At 34.7% G+C, this 20,671-nt stretch overlaps 1 protein-coding gene across 1 annotated transcript; it reads left to right on the top strand.

Annotated features, from left to right (window-relative positions):
• The first annotated feature begins 5,876 nt into the window (after window positions 1-5,876).
• LOC124644796 lies at window positions 5,877-14,078 on the top strand. Its single transcript, XM_047184362.1, has 6 exons — window positions 5,877-6,035; window positions 10,150-10,292; window positions 10,681-10,775; window positions 11,923-12,056; window positions 12,776-12,925; window positions 13,599-14,078. Exons 1-6 carry the CDS (start codon window positions 5,957-5,959, stop codon window positions 13,751-13,753), a joined length of 756 nt encoding a protein of 251 aa, XP_047040318.1. The 5' UTR covers window positions 5,877-5,956; the 3' UTR covers window positions 13,754-14,078.
• Window positions 14,079-20,671: the final 6,593 nt, after the last annotated feature.

Genomic DNA, 20,671 nt, shown 5'->3' on the forward strand with positions numbered 1-20,671 from the left:
AACTATTATATTAAAATTAGTATAGATAAATATATATGTCTATCGTGCGCGAGTCCGACTCGCACTTGGCCGGTTTTTTTATGTTCCTATGTTAATTTTCCAGTAAATCATACGGAAACACTATATTTACAAATAGTTGCAATTGCCACCAGATAACAATGGAATAACATACTCCTTAAAAACGATTTAATTACACATTAAAAGGTACACCCATAATTAATTTCAAAAAAATATTCACACGCTCGCTTTAGTAAAAACAATGAGATAAAAATAATCAAGTTTGGTATGATCTTGTACCATGGTTTATAGTAAACTTGCCGTTTTCCCGCGGTTTCACCCGTGTCCCGTGGTAACTACTGCCCGTAGCAGGATAGAATATAGCCTATGTTACTCGGGATTAGGGCTGCCATCTCGAATTTCGCCAAACCCGGACAAAGATTAAAAAAAACCCGGACGTCAAATACGTAAATCGCATTTTTTCCCCGGACGGGTACTCTTACACCGAATGAGGTTAGTGTTTTGTATCATAATGCCGATAAATACGGAAATACAGTTAGGTGCTTTCTTACATGAAAAGTGTCCGGGTTTTCCCCGGACGCTTTTTGAAAACCCGCCCGGACGTCCCCCGGACGGGGTCAAAACGAGGACAAATCCGGGGAAACCCGGACGGATGGCAGCCCTACTCGGGATGAGTGCAGCTTTCCAACAATGAAATATTTTTTTTTATCGGTTCTATAGTTTCGGAGCCGTTAGGGTACAAACAAACAAACAAAAAAAATGTTTCTATATTAGTATAGACGAAGTAACCATCGTGTATATGAAGTTTATTACAAAAACCAATGATGTAATGTAACTAAATATACTAATATAATTGCAACAATGTTTTAGCCTACGCATAAAAATAATAATTATTCAAAAGACGTCAATGTTATTTTAATTTGAAACATTAATTACGTGCCGACTCTACAAACTCTACGAAATTCGGCAAATTATAGAAGGTACTTTCTTCTTTAATGTCATCCTCAACATGGACTTATCACTTATAAAGCGACTTCGTTAATTTAGACTAATTATCTGTTAAATTCGGGTTACTTGGAAGTATTCGGGAGTAGTTTGAGATGGAATCGTATATTTTACGAGAATGGATACATATTTAAGAAAACCTCTGAATAATGTACACAGTTACAAGAAAGTTTAACTATTTCAATGAAAAATTAATCATAACCGGAAGAATAATAATATAAATACCGCTCTTACATTTTCTTTTTTATAAACTTATATAAATACAGATGTCCTACTAAAAGAAAAAAATATAAATAATCTATATATTTATGTACCTGTTCTGAATTCGTAGAAACGTATGTTTTTCCATAGCCTACTACGCTATTTGTCCTGTCCTAAATATACCGACTGTTTATAAAGTCAAATTCGACATTAGTTAAAAATAAACAAGTTTATTATTACACATAAACAATTTTGGCGCGGTTTTTGTTATTATGTTTTTGTTAGAAATAGGTAATTGTAACTTGCTGTGGTAAAGTGTTGGATCCATTCGTGTTTTTTCATGTGTGATGGGATTTCTAGAATATCTGGTGGGTGTGGAGCATAGAATTCTAAATAGGAGTTCCTTTATGAGGCCGGCAAAGGATTACATGAGCGAAAATAAGTAACAGAAAAAGCAGAGCAAGTTTTTTAATTTAGTCACACAGTGCGAGTGACTAATCAGTTTATATGGTAATTATTTTTAATTTTATTGCAGGATTTTGATTGCGAAATAATTTTTTTAAATGCTTTCTAGATATTTGTATATCTATTTAACGTGTGGAATGTACCCAGAGAATTGTTCTTTGGAATCAAAACTGCTTAACCGTTTCCCAACTTTGTAGCCAGATGCATCTGAGTACCATAGTTTTACAAGTTAATGTCTGATCTGACCTGTTCAACTCAGTTATCCGGGTAACCCTACCAAAAGGCTAGTTATCAGATATCGCCTCTGATGTTCATCATCGTCTAAAAAATCAATCATAGACAGTCATAGATTAAGGCATAGATGTGATGTGTTGTTTATATTTACGAGTACATCAGTTTCAGGAAACGTGTACTTAAAAGATCCGAGGTGTTTACAGCTAATTCAGTAATTATTCCAACTTTACGCTGTACCTATACAATCATTAAAGTTGTTGTTTTTCATGGTTTTTCATGAGGGCCTGGAAATTTTCACAAAAATAAAATGAACAAAGTTTTTGTTGCCTGTAAACTTGATTGTCCCTTCAAAATGATTTCAGAGATAAGACAAAGATTTAATAATTTCTTAATTCACAAAAAAACTAAGCAAAAAAGTGGGATTATGACGAGAGGAGATTAAGGGGCTGTAGGCAATAGAATAGAAGGACATATCTAGTATAGTGTATAGTTATTATAGTTGCTATGTCTATTAAAAGCAATGAATTATCAATTCACATCCAGTTTGATCTATCACACGTCACTATAGTGATTCGTGCAAGGACTTACAAAAGGAAACCGCGAATAAAATTATTATTATGATCGATTATACGCCATTTAATATTCAAATAAAAAAACTAAACATGTTTTTTTGTAATCGCGTAAAAAGTTGCATCTTAATTCGTTGTCTAGTAATCAAATCGAGACAAGGAATAGGTTTCATTATATGACCTTAGAGTGTAATAAATATAAATAATCGTTTATAATCTTCGGCCATAAAATATAAAAATAGATTTGAGAATTTTGTACGGATACGAAAACTACGTTTCAAATGATTTTATTTGAAAACCGGTGACTTGCTCTGGCTTCCTAATAAACCACTCTACCTGTTGGTGAAATGTGTTTTAAACTAGTTTTGACTGAATGAGTACTTATGTTTTTATTTTGGGATCTTTTCTTTTTGAAATTCATTATGGATACCGGTATCCGACTTTCCTTTCGACTTTATCTTCGTCACTTATTTTCCCATTTATTTTTATTCTCGCGATGCTATGGGTACTATACCTACCTCAACATTAGCCCAGCTTGTTTCCAACTATGTTGGGGTCGGTTTCCAATCTCACCTGATGCAGCGGAGTACCAGTGTTTTACACCGAACTGTGTAACTCAGTTGGTTTGAAGAGGCCCGGGCAATCTGATACCCCTTGGTAAGGTTGGGTGCGGATGGCGGGTCCAGAAAAAAAATGACTTTGATATCATGTAAATTGTTTAGACATACCTAGCATACTATTTTTATATACAGACCTGTAATGTGCTAAGAATTTATATCATTATATCATGGCTAGGAATTTTATAATTACATCCAGCTAATTAAGATGCTTATCAACAAGAGCAGTTACTATGTGATATTCATGAAGACCATGAATATCTGTAAAGTATCGAAAACTGGCAATGTAAATAGCGATGAAACTATAGTTCGGCCATTCAGAGAATGCGTTCCTGACACGTCGCGATTGAACTGACGACGTAACTTTGCAATGGCGTTGCAGTTACGATAAAAATATTTTTGCTGGTTGTTTACCGTTTTAACAATTGAGGAGCATTAAAACAACATTATTATATCAATAATCAATGAATGTTATAATTTTGTGCCAAACTGAGTGTCAAATAACTTGGTAAACAATATTTTTCTAAATCTATACTGCGCTATTACAAGGTTATGTCAGCGGTTTATATTTTGTAGTGCTGTGCTAAAAATAACAGGCAAGTATCGTAATCTGTTCTTATACAGTTATAATATAAAATAATACGTTTTGATTTTCTTTTTAAGAATTGGAAAATAATGGACTATAAGACTTAATTATAACTTTTATGAAATATAAAAATAAAACTATGACCAAACCGCATTTTTATACTTAGATTAAAAATGGTAACCCCAAATGGCGTTATGGGCCGCCATTTTGTGACGCTAAAACAGTCGTCCGTTGTCGTTTCGTGCGCATAGACCACGTTTTTCAAGTGTTTTCGATCTGTTTTTATTTGATTACCCGGCTTTTGTTAGACCGAGATATCAGGATTGATTCTGTTATTGATAATAATATAATTATACATGTAGGCGAAGATGATGATGAAGACACCACCTCCTCAAGCAAATCGGAGTCTGATTAATATTCTGTTCGCACATTCAATTCAATGTACTTGTAACAAAGAATAAATAAAACAATTTTATTATATGAATATTACCTTTTTTTGGTTTCCACTTAAATAACTAAAATATAAAACAAATGATTCCGCCAATTTAAAACGAAAATAATCTTAAAATAATGCGGCGGTTCATTTTGAAGGAACGGTAACGAACTCAGTGTTATGTTGTGCCCATCACTAGTCGTGACTAACTGATAGGTGTCAGGAACGCATTCTCTGAACGGCCGAAGTATAACATAGGTTTATTTCACGAAAAGGTTTTGAAGTTGAGGTCTGTCTGAAGACCGGGTTACATGATAAATGTTTAGGTAGGCCCATATATGTTGATAATTAATTGGTTTATACTGGAGCGCTACGAAGGCTTGGCAGATGATTATAACCTTTTAATCAGGCGTCAGGCAGGAGTTAATGATGCAATTTTCATAAACTCAAATGAAATGAAATGGCAAAATTCAGTTACGTTTTAATGATTTAAATGTTTAGATTGAAATGATCCGATTAATAGACATTTTCGATGTTCGTTATATAATTAAAATAATAATTCATCATTGGGTGAGGTGGAAATCCCTCCTGTATAATTCTTTATAGATAAGCAAGTACGACAATGGATCTTATTGATAAAGAAACAAAGTTCATATTAGTTAAGCTCGAACTTTTAGCACAATTTTGTACTTTACACTTTATTTATTATGAATTAAAGTTCCAAACTGATTAATTAAACGTGAATTTTAAGTCAGTGCAAAGTTTAGTCACGTGGCCATCGAATAGTGAACTTGATTTTTTAAAAGTTGTTCATCGATATTATTAACGGCCAGTTTCTTCATCAATAGTAAAAGTCAAAGTAATGTCTAAAGTAAAAGTAACGGTCAAATTAGTTTTTTCAAGGCTAAAGTGACAGCAAAACTAATAGAAAAAATGAATTTGACCGTTACTTTTACTTTGGCTTTTACTTTTGATGAAGAAACTGGCTGTAAATAAGCTTTGAAGGCTAGATACAATGCTTATTAAGAAAATATTCTTTGTGTTCGCAGGTAGGATGCAAAGAAAAACAAAAATTTTGAGAAGGGAATCAAAATAATATTTTTAGGTAAAATGAACCGCTTTTTGTGAAAACATGAGTTTATGTGATGAAATGATTAATGGGTTAAAGTATGAAAAGGTTCTGTTACACTCATAGTTAAAGCGATTCGTGTACGTCAGTCACTGAAATTCAGACAGACGCAACGGAACCGAGCGATACGAATAAATAGAAAAATGTGACTTCTCCACTTTAACGAATGTTTAATAAATCTAACATCAAAAAGTTTATATTGTGATTTAATACTGGTATGACTCAATTGAAAAAGCTTTGTACGAATGTCACATAATAGAATTTTAAAATATTTATGCATTCAGAAATCAAAACCTCGTTGGTGAGCATTGACATCTTTGCTTATCATTTGGTTGCACGTGTGTTAACTTAATTATACTTTATTTCGAAAAACAATGAAGAAGTTTTGTACCTAATGTAATTAAACCCAAAGTTGGTCCTATTACACAACGTTAAAGGACCAGTTCCCAAAGCAGTAAACACGTCAATATTTATTCCAAGTTTTTACGTGTAGGATTTTTTCGGCAATTTTTTATGTTGCTAGGTATTTTATAGTTACGTTTCTAAGTCTGGTCACCTTGATTTTCGCAGCCGGTGGCGCTTGAATCTTCGTTCGTAACCGAGGTATATAATATCTTTGGTCTTCGTGCAAGGGTTAGTGAGGTCCGAGACTTCAGACGCGCTAAATAGAACTTTGTGTTAAATCCTCCTTAGTGAATCATGGCGTCTTTACATACATTTTTGACGTCTTCTTTTGTTTTCTTTTGCGTGATAAATGGCGGCTTATTTAAAGAAATTCGTGAGTATTTTATGTTTTATTTATCAGTCATTAAATTATAGTTGAAATCATTTAATTATTTCGTTACTATAATTGTACAAAAGGAGATTAAACAAAGAATGATTTATTTAATAATTTAAGTAGAAAAGGTTACCTATTAAGAAATTGAAATAAGGAATTCGTTAGTTTTTAATTAGAATGTTCGGACTTCAGGTTAAAAGTCTGTATTGATTTAGAACTGTCTACGGTTTCCCAAACAAATTCAAATCCGTATTAAAATTATTAATTCGATAAAAAATATGAATAAGTAAGTCATTTGAAAAATATTAAAATATTGTCCTATTATATTGTCCTACATATAATTTACCTATTTCGAAATATGACACACTGATTAAGCATTATTATTTCTGATTGCGTTTGAAAAGCATTATGAGTAGGTAGGTACTATGGTAGTTTAGATGTTCATTATTAATTTTAGTTTGTTTGTGGTATTCATCAAAAAGTTTTAGTTAGAACAAAACACGAGCGAAGAATGTTTGTAATATTTTTGTATATGTCTATCAAATCTATCCCTTTATTTTGTAAATCTTATTATATTTTCGCATTAATACTGTACCGGGAAAACTGTAATATTTCAAGGTAGGATAACATAAACATTTCTAATATAACTAAATTGTAAAAACAAAAAGTTTACACCAAGTTACGCCAATAAATGGCATTGTCAACAAACCCACTGTACCTAATGGTACCTATAGTTATTTCAATCCATAATACCAACACCATTATAACAACAAATGTTCATAATGTTTATTATTATTATATATCACGACCTATTCCAAGAAAATTCATCATAAGCTCATTGTATCATATTGATATTACGATTCTATGTAAATTTTATATCATAGTGATGGAGTATATGCGTTGATAAATGCTTCCGTATGAGAATGAAATAAAGTTAAAACTTAATACAGTCGACTCTCGTTAATTCGAAACTCGAGGGACTCTTAAAATATTACGAATTATCGAGTTTTTGAAATATTAAATGGTTCGAAATTTGTGAGAGAAAATAAACAAAACTTCGAATTACTAAGTATTGATCAATTATTATTTGTTAACTGCTATTTTATAACAATGTCAAAAGTTTAAAGACACATTTGTGTGCATACATGTATTCATAATGTAATTAATCTTTCGAAACAGCTCCGTCATACTGCTTCAAGAAAAGGTTGCTGCTACTCAGACTGCTCTCTGACTCCTGACTTAGAATCTTTCCGCCTCATTCTCTCTGCAACTTTGAATTCTCGACTGTTGGACGACTAAGAATTCGAATTAACGCGTCGTTTTGTTATAAAGCAATGCTATTTTCGTTCGAATTACTAAGTGCATAAAAATGTATTGATTTAGTTCGAAATATAAAGAGATTTTGTAGGGAACTTGTGGTAACTTTGAATTAACGAGAGGTTCGAAATATCGCAGGTTTGAATTAACAAGAGTCGACTGTAATGAATACGTACATAGTGCAAATTGTACTATAAATAAATAATGTTTTAGCTACTGCCAATGGTTTCACCAGCGTCCCCAGGAAACTTCTACGGGGATTCAGATAAAATAGTAGCCTAAACAGCCTTCCCGATGTATGGGCTATTTTGCAACGACGAAGGGCAGATCTTGTGATTAACACGGTTAAGAAAATATGCAACCAAACTCTTAGTAACTCTTCACTTTCATCCTACTAATATTATAAACGCGAAAGTTTGTATGTATGTATGTTTGTTACTCTTTCACGCAAAAACTACTGAATGGATTTTAATAAAACTTTACAATAATATAGCTTATACATCAGAATAACACATAGGCTACAATTTGTAAACATATTGTTCTAAATACTAAACCTGCGCAGACGAAGTCGCGGGCACCAGCTAGTAATTAATAATTATTTAGCCTTTCCCCTAACTAGCCCCTCTCCCCCCCATAACTCCTAACCGTTTCGCACAAAAATCGAAATCTGTTACCAAAATAACCTATTACTAAACAAAGTAACTTCCGTCTATTGACCCTAAACATAAATAAATAAATTTTCCATTCGATAAAAAACCGTTTATTTTTTAAGTTCAAGTTCACAGATGGATGAGAACAATTATTTTATTCAAATCAATAAGGTTCCGGGCGTTAATATATTCATATAGGTAGATAAAAATATAAATGCTTCTAGCATAATCCTTGCTGACATTGAAAGAATTTAACTTGTTGTGTGCTTGTGCTAAACGGGTTATCTCCGAAACTGCTGAAATATTTTCATTCAACGAAAGCCTGAAATATGAATGCCTCGTAGCATATAATGTCAGCAGCGATAAAAATATTTAGGTATACCATTCAGTATTGTGAACGATACATATAGATATTACTTGCGGGATTCAACATAGCCATTTATTCATTGAATAAGGAAGTAGATCCTACTAAAAAATCGACACGAAATTCCCATTTCTTATTTACAATGTATCATAACAATATTAAGACTGGAAGCCGACCCCAATATAGTTGGGAAAAAGGCTCGGAGGATGATCATAACAATACAATCTAATACCAGACTTTAGGAAACACAGCTACGAATAGTGACCATATCCGTACAATATATAATAATAAGCCATTGTCGTATATAATGTGCGGCTTGACGCGAGTAGTACAGCATTAGACGTTGTGAAGTGCAATTACCGCACAAGTCATTTCATTGTATGTGTCATAAGTACATGGACGTTGCAATGTTGTCAAGTTTAAGGTCTATGGTGTCTGTATTAAGAGCCTACCTATAGAGCCTTTTTAGCCTTTTTTTTTTTTTTTTTTTTTTTGTTGTCGCTGGGCTAAAAATGCTATTACGCATCCCCTTCCCGTCGGGGGACGGGAGAGGGGTATGTGGGACTCCCCGGTAAAATCGTTTCCGGTATACCCACTAAAAAGGCCCAGCGGCACTCCGACCTCGCCTGAGTGGAGGGGGTCTGGGAATCTATGGCGTCCAGTCCCCCACCATCTATATTTAGAGCCTGCTTTTACAACTATGGTATCTATACATATATTAATATCCGTTTGCATGGCCGTATTTACATCGCGTTTGGAGTTTTTACGCTCGCGGTTGGCGTATTTTTTACGCCCGTGTTTTGATGCGAGGTTTGGTATGTTCTATTTTCAATTCTTCCTTTTACCGTCCAATGCCCGATGCTCAAACAAAATAGAACGCTAAGGCTTTTCTGTGAATAGGCACTTGGAAATACATTTGTCTTAATTCAGCGTATTTTACGGGCGAAAAAATCGCACACTTTAAACTTTTAGTCGGCCGACAGTTAGTATGGGTTCATAAATAAGTGTGGAAATTAATATTAGTATAAGCAAATAAGTAAATACCTGGTATCAGCCCGACTAAAAATTTTTCAACTATCGGGCCAGCTATCGCCCGACTGTTCAGACTCCAGTGGGTGGGTTCTCTTAGTGACATAATCACGCATGTGTTAATTGATGAGTAGCCGTTTAATGAGTTTAGTCACTTGGTATACAGGTTAATAATACGCTAGAGTTACTTAGGTTTCTGTTGTCGCATCGCATTTCGTAATCGTGATTTTTTTAGTCATTTTGCTCGTAAGATTGTGGTGCTGTACATACGTATTGCTGTGCCGTATGTAGATATTAAATAGAGATTAACCTTCCCCAAAATTTGAGATATCTCTATCCATGATAGGTCAAACAATATATTTTTATCGAGATCTCTAGATCGAGAGCTCGGGTCGCAGCATTATGCTGAGCGAGGGCCGTATTGCGCGCTTTGGGACGCATATTTTCCCTTAAATTTGTTCTATTGTTCTTTTTTATCTTTTTATTTATGTTATGCTCATTTTGTTAAGGGCATTTATGCGTCTTATATTCTGCGCAATAAAACTTATTTTCTTTTCTTTCTTCTTCTTTTTCTCTACCTACACAACCTTAAACTTAACCTTTAAAACACAAAAGAATTATACAACGTCGTGAGATTGGGATAACATTTTTAGGGATGAATGTAAAAGAGCATTTTTTTTTTATCCAATAGATACGCATATGTAGTGATACCATAAACAACTACATATCTATATGCAATGTTATCTTTTTTCAGCGAGTTACATCCAAGTGTGCAAGCGAGACCCTGCCACAATCAACGATTGCGTGAAGAAGTCCATCGAAGCGCTGAGACCACAGATATCAACTGGAATCCCCGAGCTGGATGTGCCTAGCCTGGAACCCTTCTTTATTCCTGAGGTGAGTAGGTCATATGAAGTACAGCAATTCTTCATATTCAAAGGAGACTGTTAAACATGAGCTTAATGGGTTTCAAAAGAAGTACCTATCAATTTTTTGGTATTAGTGGCAAATGAAAACGAAGCACTTTGAAGTGAAAGTGTATCGTGCCACTCTTCCAATTTCTTTTCATTCATCTGCAAGGTTATAAATGATGGGTGTCATAAAAGATGAAAGAATAACATTGTCGCGTACGTTTAGTAGGTAGCCTAGTGATTTTCTTCAGCAACTGACGATCGCTTGTGAAAAGTAAAACTTTTACTACTTTGTGCTTTATTATCATCGCCATCTTAGGACCTCATAACCCTGAAGATTCAATATTATTCATCTACTACTGTTGACGTTTCAGATCAAAGCCCTGACAGCTGACAACACGCCTCTTCGTGCCACAGGTCACAACATCAAGGTCACTGGTGCTGGCAGCTTCGTTATCAAGAGTTTGACGTAAGTACTCCTTTAAACATTTTTAGAAACAATGTGAATAAAGAGCCCTGGTGACCTGTGTAATGTATAATGATTGTGCTGGTGCATCAACGTCAGGCACCAATCTCTCGCAAAGTTAGCAATGTCAAATGATTACATTCTTGGCATATATTAAAACTTGTATATTAAATAGGAATTGTTTTGGTGAGAAATAAATGTGATAGTAAGAGGGCTTTCTACCTGCGGTGGATTTCAATAACCTATCTATGTGAGGACTTGCTTACTACGGACAAGAAATTGACATTACTCGTATGGAGTGTTTTTCATGTCAAAATTCTATCTCTAATAAGCACTAGTAACTCCACAGATAGTTTGTTGAAATCCGCAGTAAGACAAACAATTTATAGACGTAGTAGATACCGTTGTGATTACGAGATTCCGATGTTTCTAGTATAGACACAATGACGGAATACTGCAATTATTTTAAATTATTAGGCAAGGTTGTGCAGTCATGATTGTCATATCCGACTCCCACAACCAAGATTTGCATACCGTGAAAAAATAATGACGTAAAGATACATGTAGGATTAAGTATTTTGGGGTGATTTTTTCTTTGTTGAGGATGTTTCTGATTCTGTGAAAGATAACAAAAAAATAATCATCTTAATTCTTAATTAAGCTTTTGATGATGATAATATTTCTAACATAGCCAGCGCCATCTAGTAACAGAAGCGTTAAACAAGAGCATTCGTGTTGCGTAGCGCACGCGCTTGAATAAGATTTATGATCAAGACCAGGTTGATTTAATTTACAAGTTTTAATCATTTAAGACAGATGGCATTTAAGTTAATAATAAAAATAGCAGAATATTATTTGAAAGTCATTGATAGAGCCTGATAAAATAGTTTTAGTAATAACGCTCTGAAGCGTATTGCCAGAGCAGTAGTAAGGTCTAATAGCAATAAACTTCGGCCAGTACATATTTTGCTATGCGTGTAATACACGTAAATGACTACTTTGCAAAGAGAAAACTTCACAAAATTCTTGCATGCTATCAATAACCATCTCAAACCTGGTTTCATTTTTTACAAGGCCAATTAGTTCAGCCCTCTCTTATCCAAGATTCTTTTCAGCACGAAATATTATATTTTCCTATAACTATTTTCAGGGTGGATCTCGACACGTTGAAGATTAAGGCTCGCGTCCGCTTCCCCAAGCTGCACTTCGAAGGCCAGTACAAACTGGACGGTCAGGTCCTCATCGTGCCCCTGAAGGGAGAAGGAAACCTTAATGCTGATGCTGGTGAGGACTTTATGAATAATCTATTTTATATATACATAGATCATATATACATAGATCGGATTAAGATGAAAACTGGAGAGGAGGTAGTTTACTCCCGGGAGAAGGACAAAGGATAGTTTTTGTAGGTAACAATCCGGCTACGGGGAAGCAGTTATCTCGGGACGCAGGCGAAACCGCGGGAGGAAGCTAGTTTTATATATTATTTCTTGCTTGCGTCATTGGTATTAAGTGTGTGTGTATTAAGTGTTTTTGGCAATTTGAACGTGTTAGACATCTTAATTTGCTCTCGGTGGATAGGAATACGTATGACGTGATTGGTTATGTACGGAAAATCGGAGTCACATGGTACTCGCTCGTCAGCACGTCAGTACAGAACATTTGCCAACACCTATAATAAATGAGGAAAATTTGCTTTACGATGAATACCAAATGATTTACATCTGCCAAAGATTTCCCACACCCTTGACGACGTAAAGATTTCTATTGAGTATCAAAAACGATGTCCGAGCAAACATAAAAATGAATTGTATAATAAGCATTCAAATTGAGTACCTCCTTCTTGGGATCGATCAAAAAGAAGAAATAGTCTAAAAGAAACTCTAAAATAGCTATCAAATCTTACATTCTCCTATTCTCTATAACTCTAAAAGAGATCAAGGTAATTATAACTCCCAACCATCTATATATTCTGCATAACATGATCGTTCTCCATGTTCCAGTGAAATGCGACGCTGAGCTGGTCCTCCACACGCAGATTGTCAACAAGGACGGAGTAGACTACGTGAAGTTCAAGAAGATTGACACCGACATCAACATCAAGGATTACAGGGTCAAGCTCGACGGACTCTTCAACGGAGACAAGAACTTAGGTTAGTTTGTGGGAGTTTTTACTTTTATATGATTATTTATTGAAATAGGAATGTTTAATTAAAGGAATGCTCGTCTTTTCCATGTCACTGTATCAACCCTCATGATTATTTTTTCTTAAAGTATAAGTCTTCTTGGCAGTTGGTTGAAAAGGCTTCCTCAATTAGAAGTTGTGTTATAAATCGACATATTCCTTAAAAGAGGTTATGACAGGGATTTTAACATATACAATTTTTTTTTTGTGGAAATAAGGAATTAGTTATTACACTGACTTTATATATGTTTATTGCTGATGTGTAACATTCATTGTAGATATTGATTTAAATTATTACTTCAGTTAAAGTTACGATTACATAACCTCGTTCGTGCTCGGCCCCCTATGCCACACAAAAATTTTGATTAATTACGTGCCATGGTCAAAAACTTGTCATTTCAAAATTATTATGGCAAAATTCTACAAACTATTGATTTCAAAAGTTTTGTTTTTGTAAATCATCACCCTATGTTATGCCTTATAACGACCTTCCTCATGGGTTTAAAATTCTATTTCACCAGTAGTTTTTGAGTTTTTCGCAAACAAACTTACTGCCGTGACCGAGAACTTCATTATGATAAAATTTAAATAAATATCGTATTAAATAAACGGACTGATAAAACTTATTTTTACTTCTCTAGGTGAGGCTGCAAACCAAGCCATTAACCAGAACCGTGGCGAAATCCTGAGGGCCACCAAACCTCATTTAGAGAAGACTGTCTCAACGAATCTTCTGGAAGCCGCCAACAACGTGGTCGAAGGTCTAACGTTAGACCAGCTGCTGCCCAAACCTTAGACTAGTTCCTAAAGTACGTCTAACTTAGATTTATGAGCTCACTGTGATTTTTACTCGTTGATAAAAGTGTTTATATTATTCTTTTTCTACATTTGTGAACATGTACTTAAAGTCCTATTATTAAAAGAAACTTCAGAAGTCATTTTGCCTATTAATGTGTTAGCCGAAATGAGTAAAGACGTCTTTGAAAAGTGGTTTAGACATGTCATTCGCAGTTTGGTAGAAAGAGATTAATGTATTAAAAATACTATTTCATTGAAGTTGTAGCGCAATTTGTATTTCGTTATTTTTTATGACAAATAAATTATATTTGAAGTAAAATTGATTTGGTAATTTTATTTTTGATAACACTCCCATGGTATAACTTGCATAAATAACTATCTTTATAACGAACTATATATTACGTAGGCTGGCTTTATATATTATAGTTAGACTAGTTTGTAGTAAACTTCTAGCGGTTTGGCCCCAGTTAAACCTTACAATAGGTATATCATTATATTTTTAAATTATGACAGGTTATATGATCTAACCTAGAAATTAACGTCCATAATGTATATTATTAGCCACAGGTCAATGCAATGGCCTTTTCTTATACTTAAAGTAATATTAGATATACCAGCAAAGTCAAGAAACTCTTGATAAATAGTTGAGTAGATAATTAATTAATGGTAGTCAGAAGCTCGAAAGTCTGACCAATCTTTCGTCTTACCAAGGGGTTATTGGGTTGCCCGGGTAACTGGGTTGAGGAGGTCAGATAGGCAGTCGCTCCTTGTAAAATACTTGTACCCTACAGCTGCATCTGGATAGACTGGAAGCCGACACCAAAATAATTTGGAAAAAGGCTAGTTATTTATTTCTCAACATATTACTACTTTTAAATAAAACTACTTTTACGGATTTTATCGCGTTATATTAATAATATTATTTAATCCCGACGTTTCGGATCCTTTACAGCATCCATGGTCACGGGCAGACTAAGGTGTTGGTCGTCTTGATATATTAGTTACAAACAGCTACCCTACATTTTGTGTTTGTCGCCGTTCCAGACAGTCAGCAGTTTGTGAACACACACTAGACAAGGCCCAGCATTACATCAGATTTGATAAACCACAAGTCCTTGCAAGAGAAAACCGATTCCTACCTAGGATGATTCGCGAGGCTATTGAACTTAAAAAACATCCAAATTTCAATAGAGAAGATGGCTGGTGCATACCTCCTGCTTGGAATCCCATCATAGAAACTATTAAATCAAAATCCAAGCCTACAACTGCTCGACCTATGGATACAGTGAGCTCGTTTTGCGTGAATCGGATTGTCAATAATAATCAACAAAATGTAGGGTAGCTGTTTGTAACTAATATATCAAGACGACCAACACCTTAGGCTGCCCGTGACCATGGATGCTGTAAAGGATCCGAAACGTCGGCATTAAATAATATTAATATAACGCGATAAAATCCGTAAAAGTAGTTTTATTTAAATGTCTAATATTCGCGTAAGTGTCAGAAATCAATATATTACTACTTTACAAAAAATCTTATTATAAAAGCTTTATACAACAGCTTTTATTATTACTTGAACCCACAGAACAGAATATACTTGGTTTCAGTACTGAACATGTCTAACAGTGCCTTTAATAATGACCGACTTCTTCTAAGTGTGCGTGACATAGTCCATTAGTGTTACATACTTGATATAATTTCAATATGATGGTGGTTAAATGAACCTACAGACGACATAATACATATTATAAAATAGCTTTTACATATTTATTTCAGGTTCTATTTGAATTTTGTTGCTGCTTGGGATGAATGAAAATTGTATTCTGTGAATGGATTTTCAATTTTCCAAACATGTTGCCTAGGTGTGGTAAACAAGTTCGTTTTTCATATGAAATTGCTCGAAGTCTGGAAGTTGGTGGTTGATGCACCCGTGCATCGGAGAGCACGTAAATGTCGGTATTACCGATCTCTCTCCGGTCGTGTTGGATGTCCGTCCCAACGTGCTGTTTTTTTGCAGCTGGGAATGTTAATGTAAGCTGCTGTGACCGCCAATAGGTCTTCACGCCATTTTATCGCCAGTAACGTGGTTTATTCCCAGTCCCAGTATAACCGAACCCAAACATTACTCACCAGCAATTATAAAAAAAAAACACTTGTTTTAATTTGATTATCGGTTGCAAATAGCGGAAGATAGAAACTGGTATAATCGTAGGTTGCGCACACGCAGTTCCTAGAAATTGGCATCCTCTGTCCGGCTGCGGCGGCGGGGGAACAACCTGAGGAACCTTGGTTTGGTTTAGCTAATGATAAATATGATAGACTCAAGACTGTATTTTCTAGACGCCTGACTAAAAATAATTATTCAGAGTTGGCCAAAAGCTAATACAAATAATTAAAATTAAATAATCACTTTTCCGCTTACCAATTTAATGTACTAATTTCTATACTGTCCTGATTTCATAGTCTTATCTCATAAATGATTCGTCTTTGCAAATTGTTTACCTTACACTTTCAATGTCTAGAGTTGCTCGTGTGAGTAAGTTGGTCTTTCTTAGAAGAATCAAGTTGGTATAGTGGATACCATGTAGTTTACAAATCTTTAACCGAACCACTCAACTCAATTGTGGACCTAACATGCATGTCGTCTGTCCAAAATAAAATAATTGTTAAGATTGTCAAGGGTACGCTTTTAATTAATAAAATATTCGATGGAAACATCCAGAAAAGTATCATTTACTATAGTATTTCATAAAGTATTGCCACTCTATCACATGCCAGCCGGTAGATTGACGACCCGGTGAAGGTCACTAGTATTTATTATCAATTAACAAGCTCTGCTTCTTATGGGGTCGGCAGTTCCAAGGTGTCTCCGCTTACAGAGGGGTTATTAGAGATCGTGCAAGCGGTAATAGGTACCTGGTACCTAATGGCCATTTTTAGTACCTAACAATCTTCATAGGTATTTCGGTGGAGGGACGGTGCACCAGCACCAGCCATTCAGGTAGGAGATAATTTGTAAAGTTATCATAAAGTAAGTCGCCCAGATAAGCCAGTTTTCATACTTGGGCTGTGCGTCTTGTCAAAACTTTTTTTTTCTGAATAAAAAAGCATCTTTGAACCTAACTGGACAAACATTTGATTCAAGTGTTGTTCATAATGGTTCTGGCTGCCGGGCGGTGTCGAAATATGGTTCATATTACTAAAGACAACACTTCTGAACCTTTTGTGGAAATCAGTAGTGATGCTGCATTATATCTCATTTCGCAAATGGATCCTTCATAGATATTTGTGTGTTGGCAATTCGTGCGATATGTCAAGAGGTGCAGATCGCCTTGACCAATGATGGTTGCTCAACTCTCGCGCAGCGCCCCTATACCTCTCTCACCTTTTAGTGTTTGTCATGCTGTTACCCGACTGCGGGAGAGTTGAGAGATATTTTAGGTTATGGAGAGATGGGATAAGTCGACTTGCATGGAAGAAAGAATGTTCAATTTTTTTTTGCAAAAGCTACTGTGGGATTAATTTAAAATTGGAAAATCCCATTTGGAAATATCCCTTTTTGGATCATAATCGAAACAACGCGTTTCGAAACGTATAAGATGTATAGAACTGTAGATAAGAATGTCTAACATCTAATTAGCAAGGCATTTACCAGCAAGTAGGTTTGTTAAAAAAACATTAATTTTCATGTATAGCAATTACAGAATAATTAAAAATAATGATGTCTTGATTGATTTGCAATTAGTCTCACACGTATGTATTTTAAAGTAAAACGCCTTAATTAAAAGATTTAATCACAAATCAATCTTGTTGTAATGTTACGTGATTAAAAAATTATAAGCTTATTAGTCTAGTATTTTTTTTAATTGTCTACATGTTTGTATTAATAACAAATCTATAGCAATATATTCAACAGAAGAGTTTGTTTATTTGTCTGAACGCACTAAGCCCATGAATTGCTGAACTGAATGTTTTTTTTTCAGTTTTAGATGTCAATCTCGATTTATCAATAAGAATCGAAGAAATGACTCATTAGACTAGCAAAGTTATTAGACAAGAGCTAGACTTAGTGCTTTGTTTGAATTTACTAACGTGAAGTTGCTATAGCAGCAAGCTTCAGAGGGGCAAAGTTTGTAAGAGAGAGCACCATACAATGTGCAAACTGCATTTCATCGAATAACCTTGCCGAACAAATTGTTTGTCTGTGTTTCGGACAAGCGTATTTTTTTTTTAACATTAGGTGAACGACTTCATTATCTCTGCCATCAAATTGTTTTGAGTGTCTGAGCCAAGCTACGAACTGACTTTAGATTTTGTGGCCCGTTTCCTTAAGATGGTTATCAGTTCTAGTGACTCAGTTACTAGTGTCCAAGATCCATTTAGATATAAAAAATAACTTACATAACATACCTTTATACTTGCCTGACCTGAAATCGAGAACTAAGAACTTTAACCCACCACAGAATCGGAAACCACAATATCGGAACATGATAAGTATTTTTTATCTCAACTAGCTTAGGACGTGGGTGAAACCGGGAAACAGCTAAATAAGTACAAAGAAAACAAATCGAACTAATTTTTTCAACATAAATGTTACTTAACTGTGGTTTTGTTGAACATAATGATCTAAGAATAAGTTTGTTGTGTCATACGCTGTAGTTGAGTCAAATTATATTTTAATGCAGTGTTATGCAAGACTTGTATGATAGAATGTGCATAATCATTATAAGTAGTAATTTCACAGTTCCGGTCAAGGACAGATTTGTTCTTATTTTGATAATAATTTTATGGGTTTTTCTTTACCAAACTACTAGTATCTTTTATAACAACCCTTGTAATAAAAACGCGTCTAAATAAATGGCCGAAAATAATAAGTTTATAAACTTTCCTGACATTTATTTAGATCACTCTATATGTGATGTTGTTTATTTAAACGAGTAAGTATATTAAATAGTTATTGCATTAATTGTATCTTAACACCATTCAAGTATCAACGGATAAAAACACACACAATAATATTAATATAAAAGATCAACAACCTATTTGGAAACATTTCGGGACGTCTGGCAACGCATTTCATCTTGCGCATTGAGAAATCATCGATGGTGTTGCAATATCAAAATTATGTATAAATAATGCACAAGTAACCTTCTACAGCCCGAAGCACTTTAATAATAATAATAGATACTGTATTTATACAGTGTTTACGTTGCAATGCAACACTCGCTGTTCATTCAATGTTTTCGTTTTCACGCTTCGAAAGTACGATAATTATATTTTAAATGTTAAATTACTGAGCAACTGTTATGTTACAAAATATGTGTTTTATTATTCACATTCCTGTACTTAACGATGTCGCTGGAAATAATGTCACTTGTCAGAAAAAAAAGCATGCAGCCCCGACTCTAAATAAAATTAGAATAGAGGCAGGTGAATGATGCCCATATGATGCGTCGAAAATGCTTCCTCCATGTAATGTGTTAAAGACAACTTAACATTGCCGTTGCAAAGTTATTGCGCCCACGTATTGTTATATATGTCGCAGGGATATGATAAAACCAGGGATTTGATCAATTCCCTAAGGGATTTGATCAAATTACGGAAGATGTTAAAATAACAACACGATTGTATCTTTTCACTAAACAAATCTAGTGAATTGAACAAATCCCTAAATTGGTTCAGTGAAATGACAAAAATAATTTTGCATTGATATTAATTATTAAGATATTATGATTGCGTAGATATTAAAGGTTTATTTGGTAAGATATACCTACATAATTATGAAAATCAGGTGTGTGTGTAATACAAGGAAATATTGATATAAAAATTCACCATTAGGTACTCGGAACAATTTTTTTTTAAGAGTGAACAAAAATTTCTTTAAAAAATAAAAAATATTCTAGTTGCGTATGATATGCCTATTTGTAATAATCACTTATTAAAACATGTAGCTGATTTGTGACAACGTGAATTACATAAAGGAATTTCTTACAGGCACAAGACAAGAACTGACATGTTTTTTGTCATTTCACTGAACCAGTTTAGGGATTTGTTCAATTCACTAGATTTGTTTAGAGAAAAGATAAAATCGTGTTGTTATTTTAACATCTTCCGTGATTTGATCAAATCCCTTAGGGAATTGATCAAATCCCCGTTTTTATCATATCCCTGCGACATATAGATCTCGGCTAGAGCGGAAAAGAGATTAGACCTGACTCAGCACATCGAAGGAAAAAAGAAAGGTACATTAAGACGTTCTTACCCCAGAATGGCATTATTTTGCAAACATTGTTTTTTCGCTACAATGCGTAAGCGTTGTGCCTACTTAGTGCGTAGAGTGCGGGCCAGCTCCAACAGCATGTTGGCCGTGATTGCAGACAGACTGGACTGTCCTTACCTGAGCCGTTGCTGTAAAGTCTCGCATGGGGTTGAGCAGCGATGACTCGGGTTTTATAATATGTATATAATATGTTGAGTGTGATATTGTGTTCCTAGGATATATAACTACTAACATAGGGTAAGCATTTTGTATTACTAACAAATTTGAGTCTTGTTACTTGAATAAATGAAGTTTATTATTTATTATTATTACACTTCCTAGATTTTCACGATTTTGACGATAGCCTAGGAACTTACTTCAACACAATCCAATTAATAAAACTGGAGCACAACACTTAGATGTTCAAAGAGGAAGGTGAACTAATGTAATCACGTGAGGCAGCGGAACGCCGCGCATCCAGGAAGACCAGCTCGCCCGAACATCCCCGCAATGGCGCAACCGCGGAACTGTGTTATCATGTGTTGTGATAGACTGGCTTCCACCCGTGGCTTCTACCGAGAATGAGTTCCCGCACCCGGGTATAAGGCAGCCTACCTATTTATATGTTATTCTGAATACTGTAAAGTTTTATCAAAG

The sequence above is a fragment of the Helicoverpa zea genome, chromosome 2 (assembly GCF_022581195.2).
Source record: "Helicoverpa zea isolate HzStark_Cry1AcR chromosome 2, ilHelZeax1.1, whole genome shotgun sequence".
Classification (NCBI taxonomy): domain Eukaryota; kingdom Metazoa; phylum Arthropoda; class Insecta; order Lepidoptera; family Noctuidae; genus Helicoverpa; species Helicoverpa zea.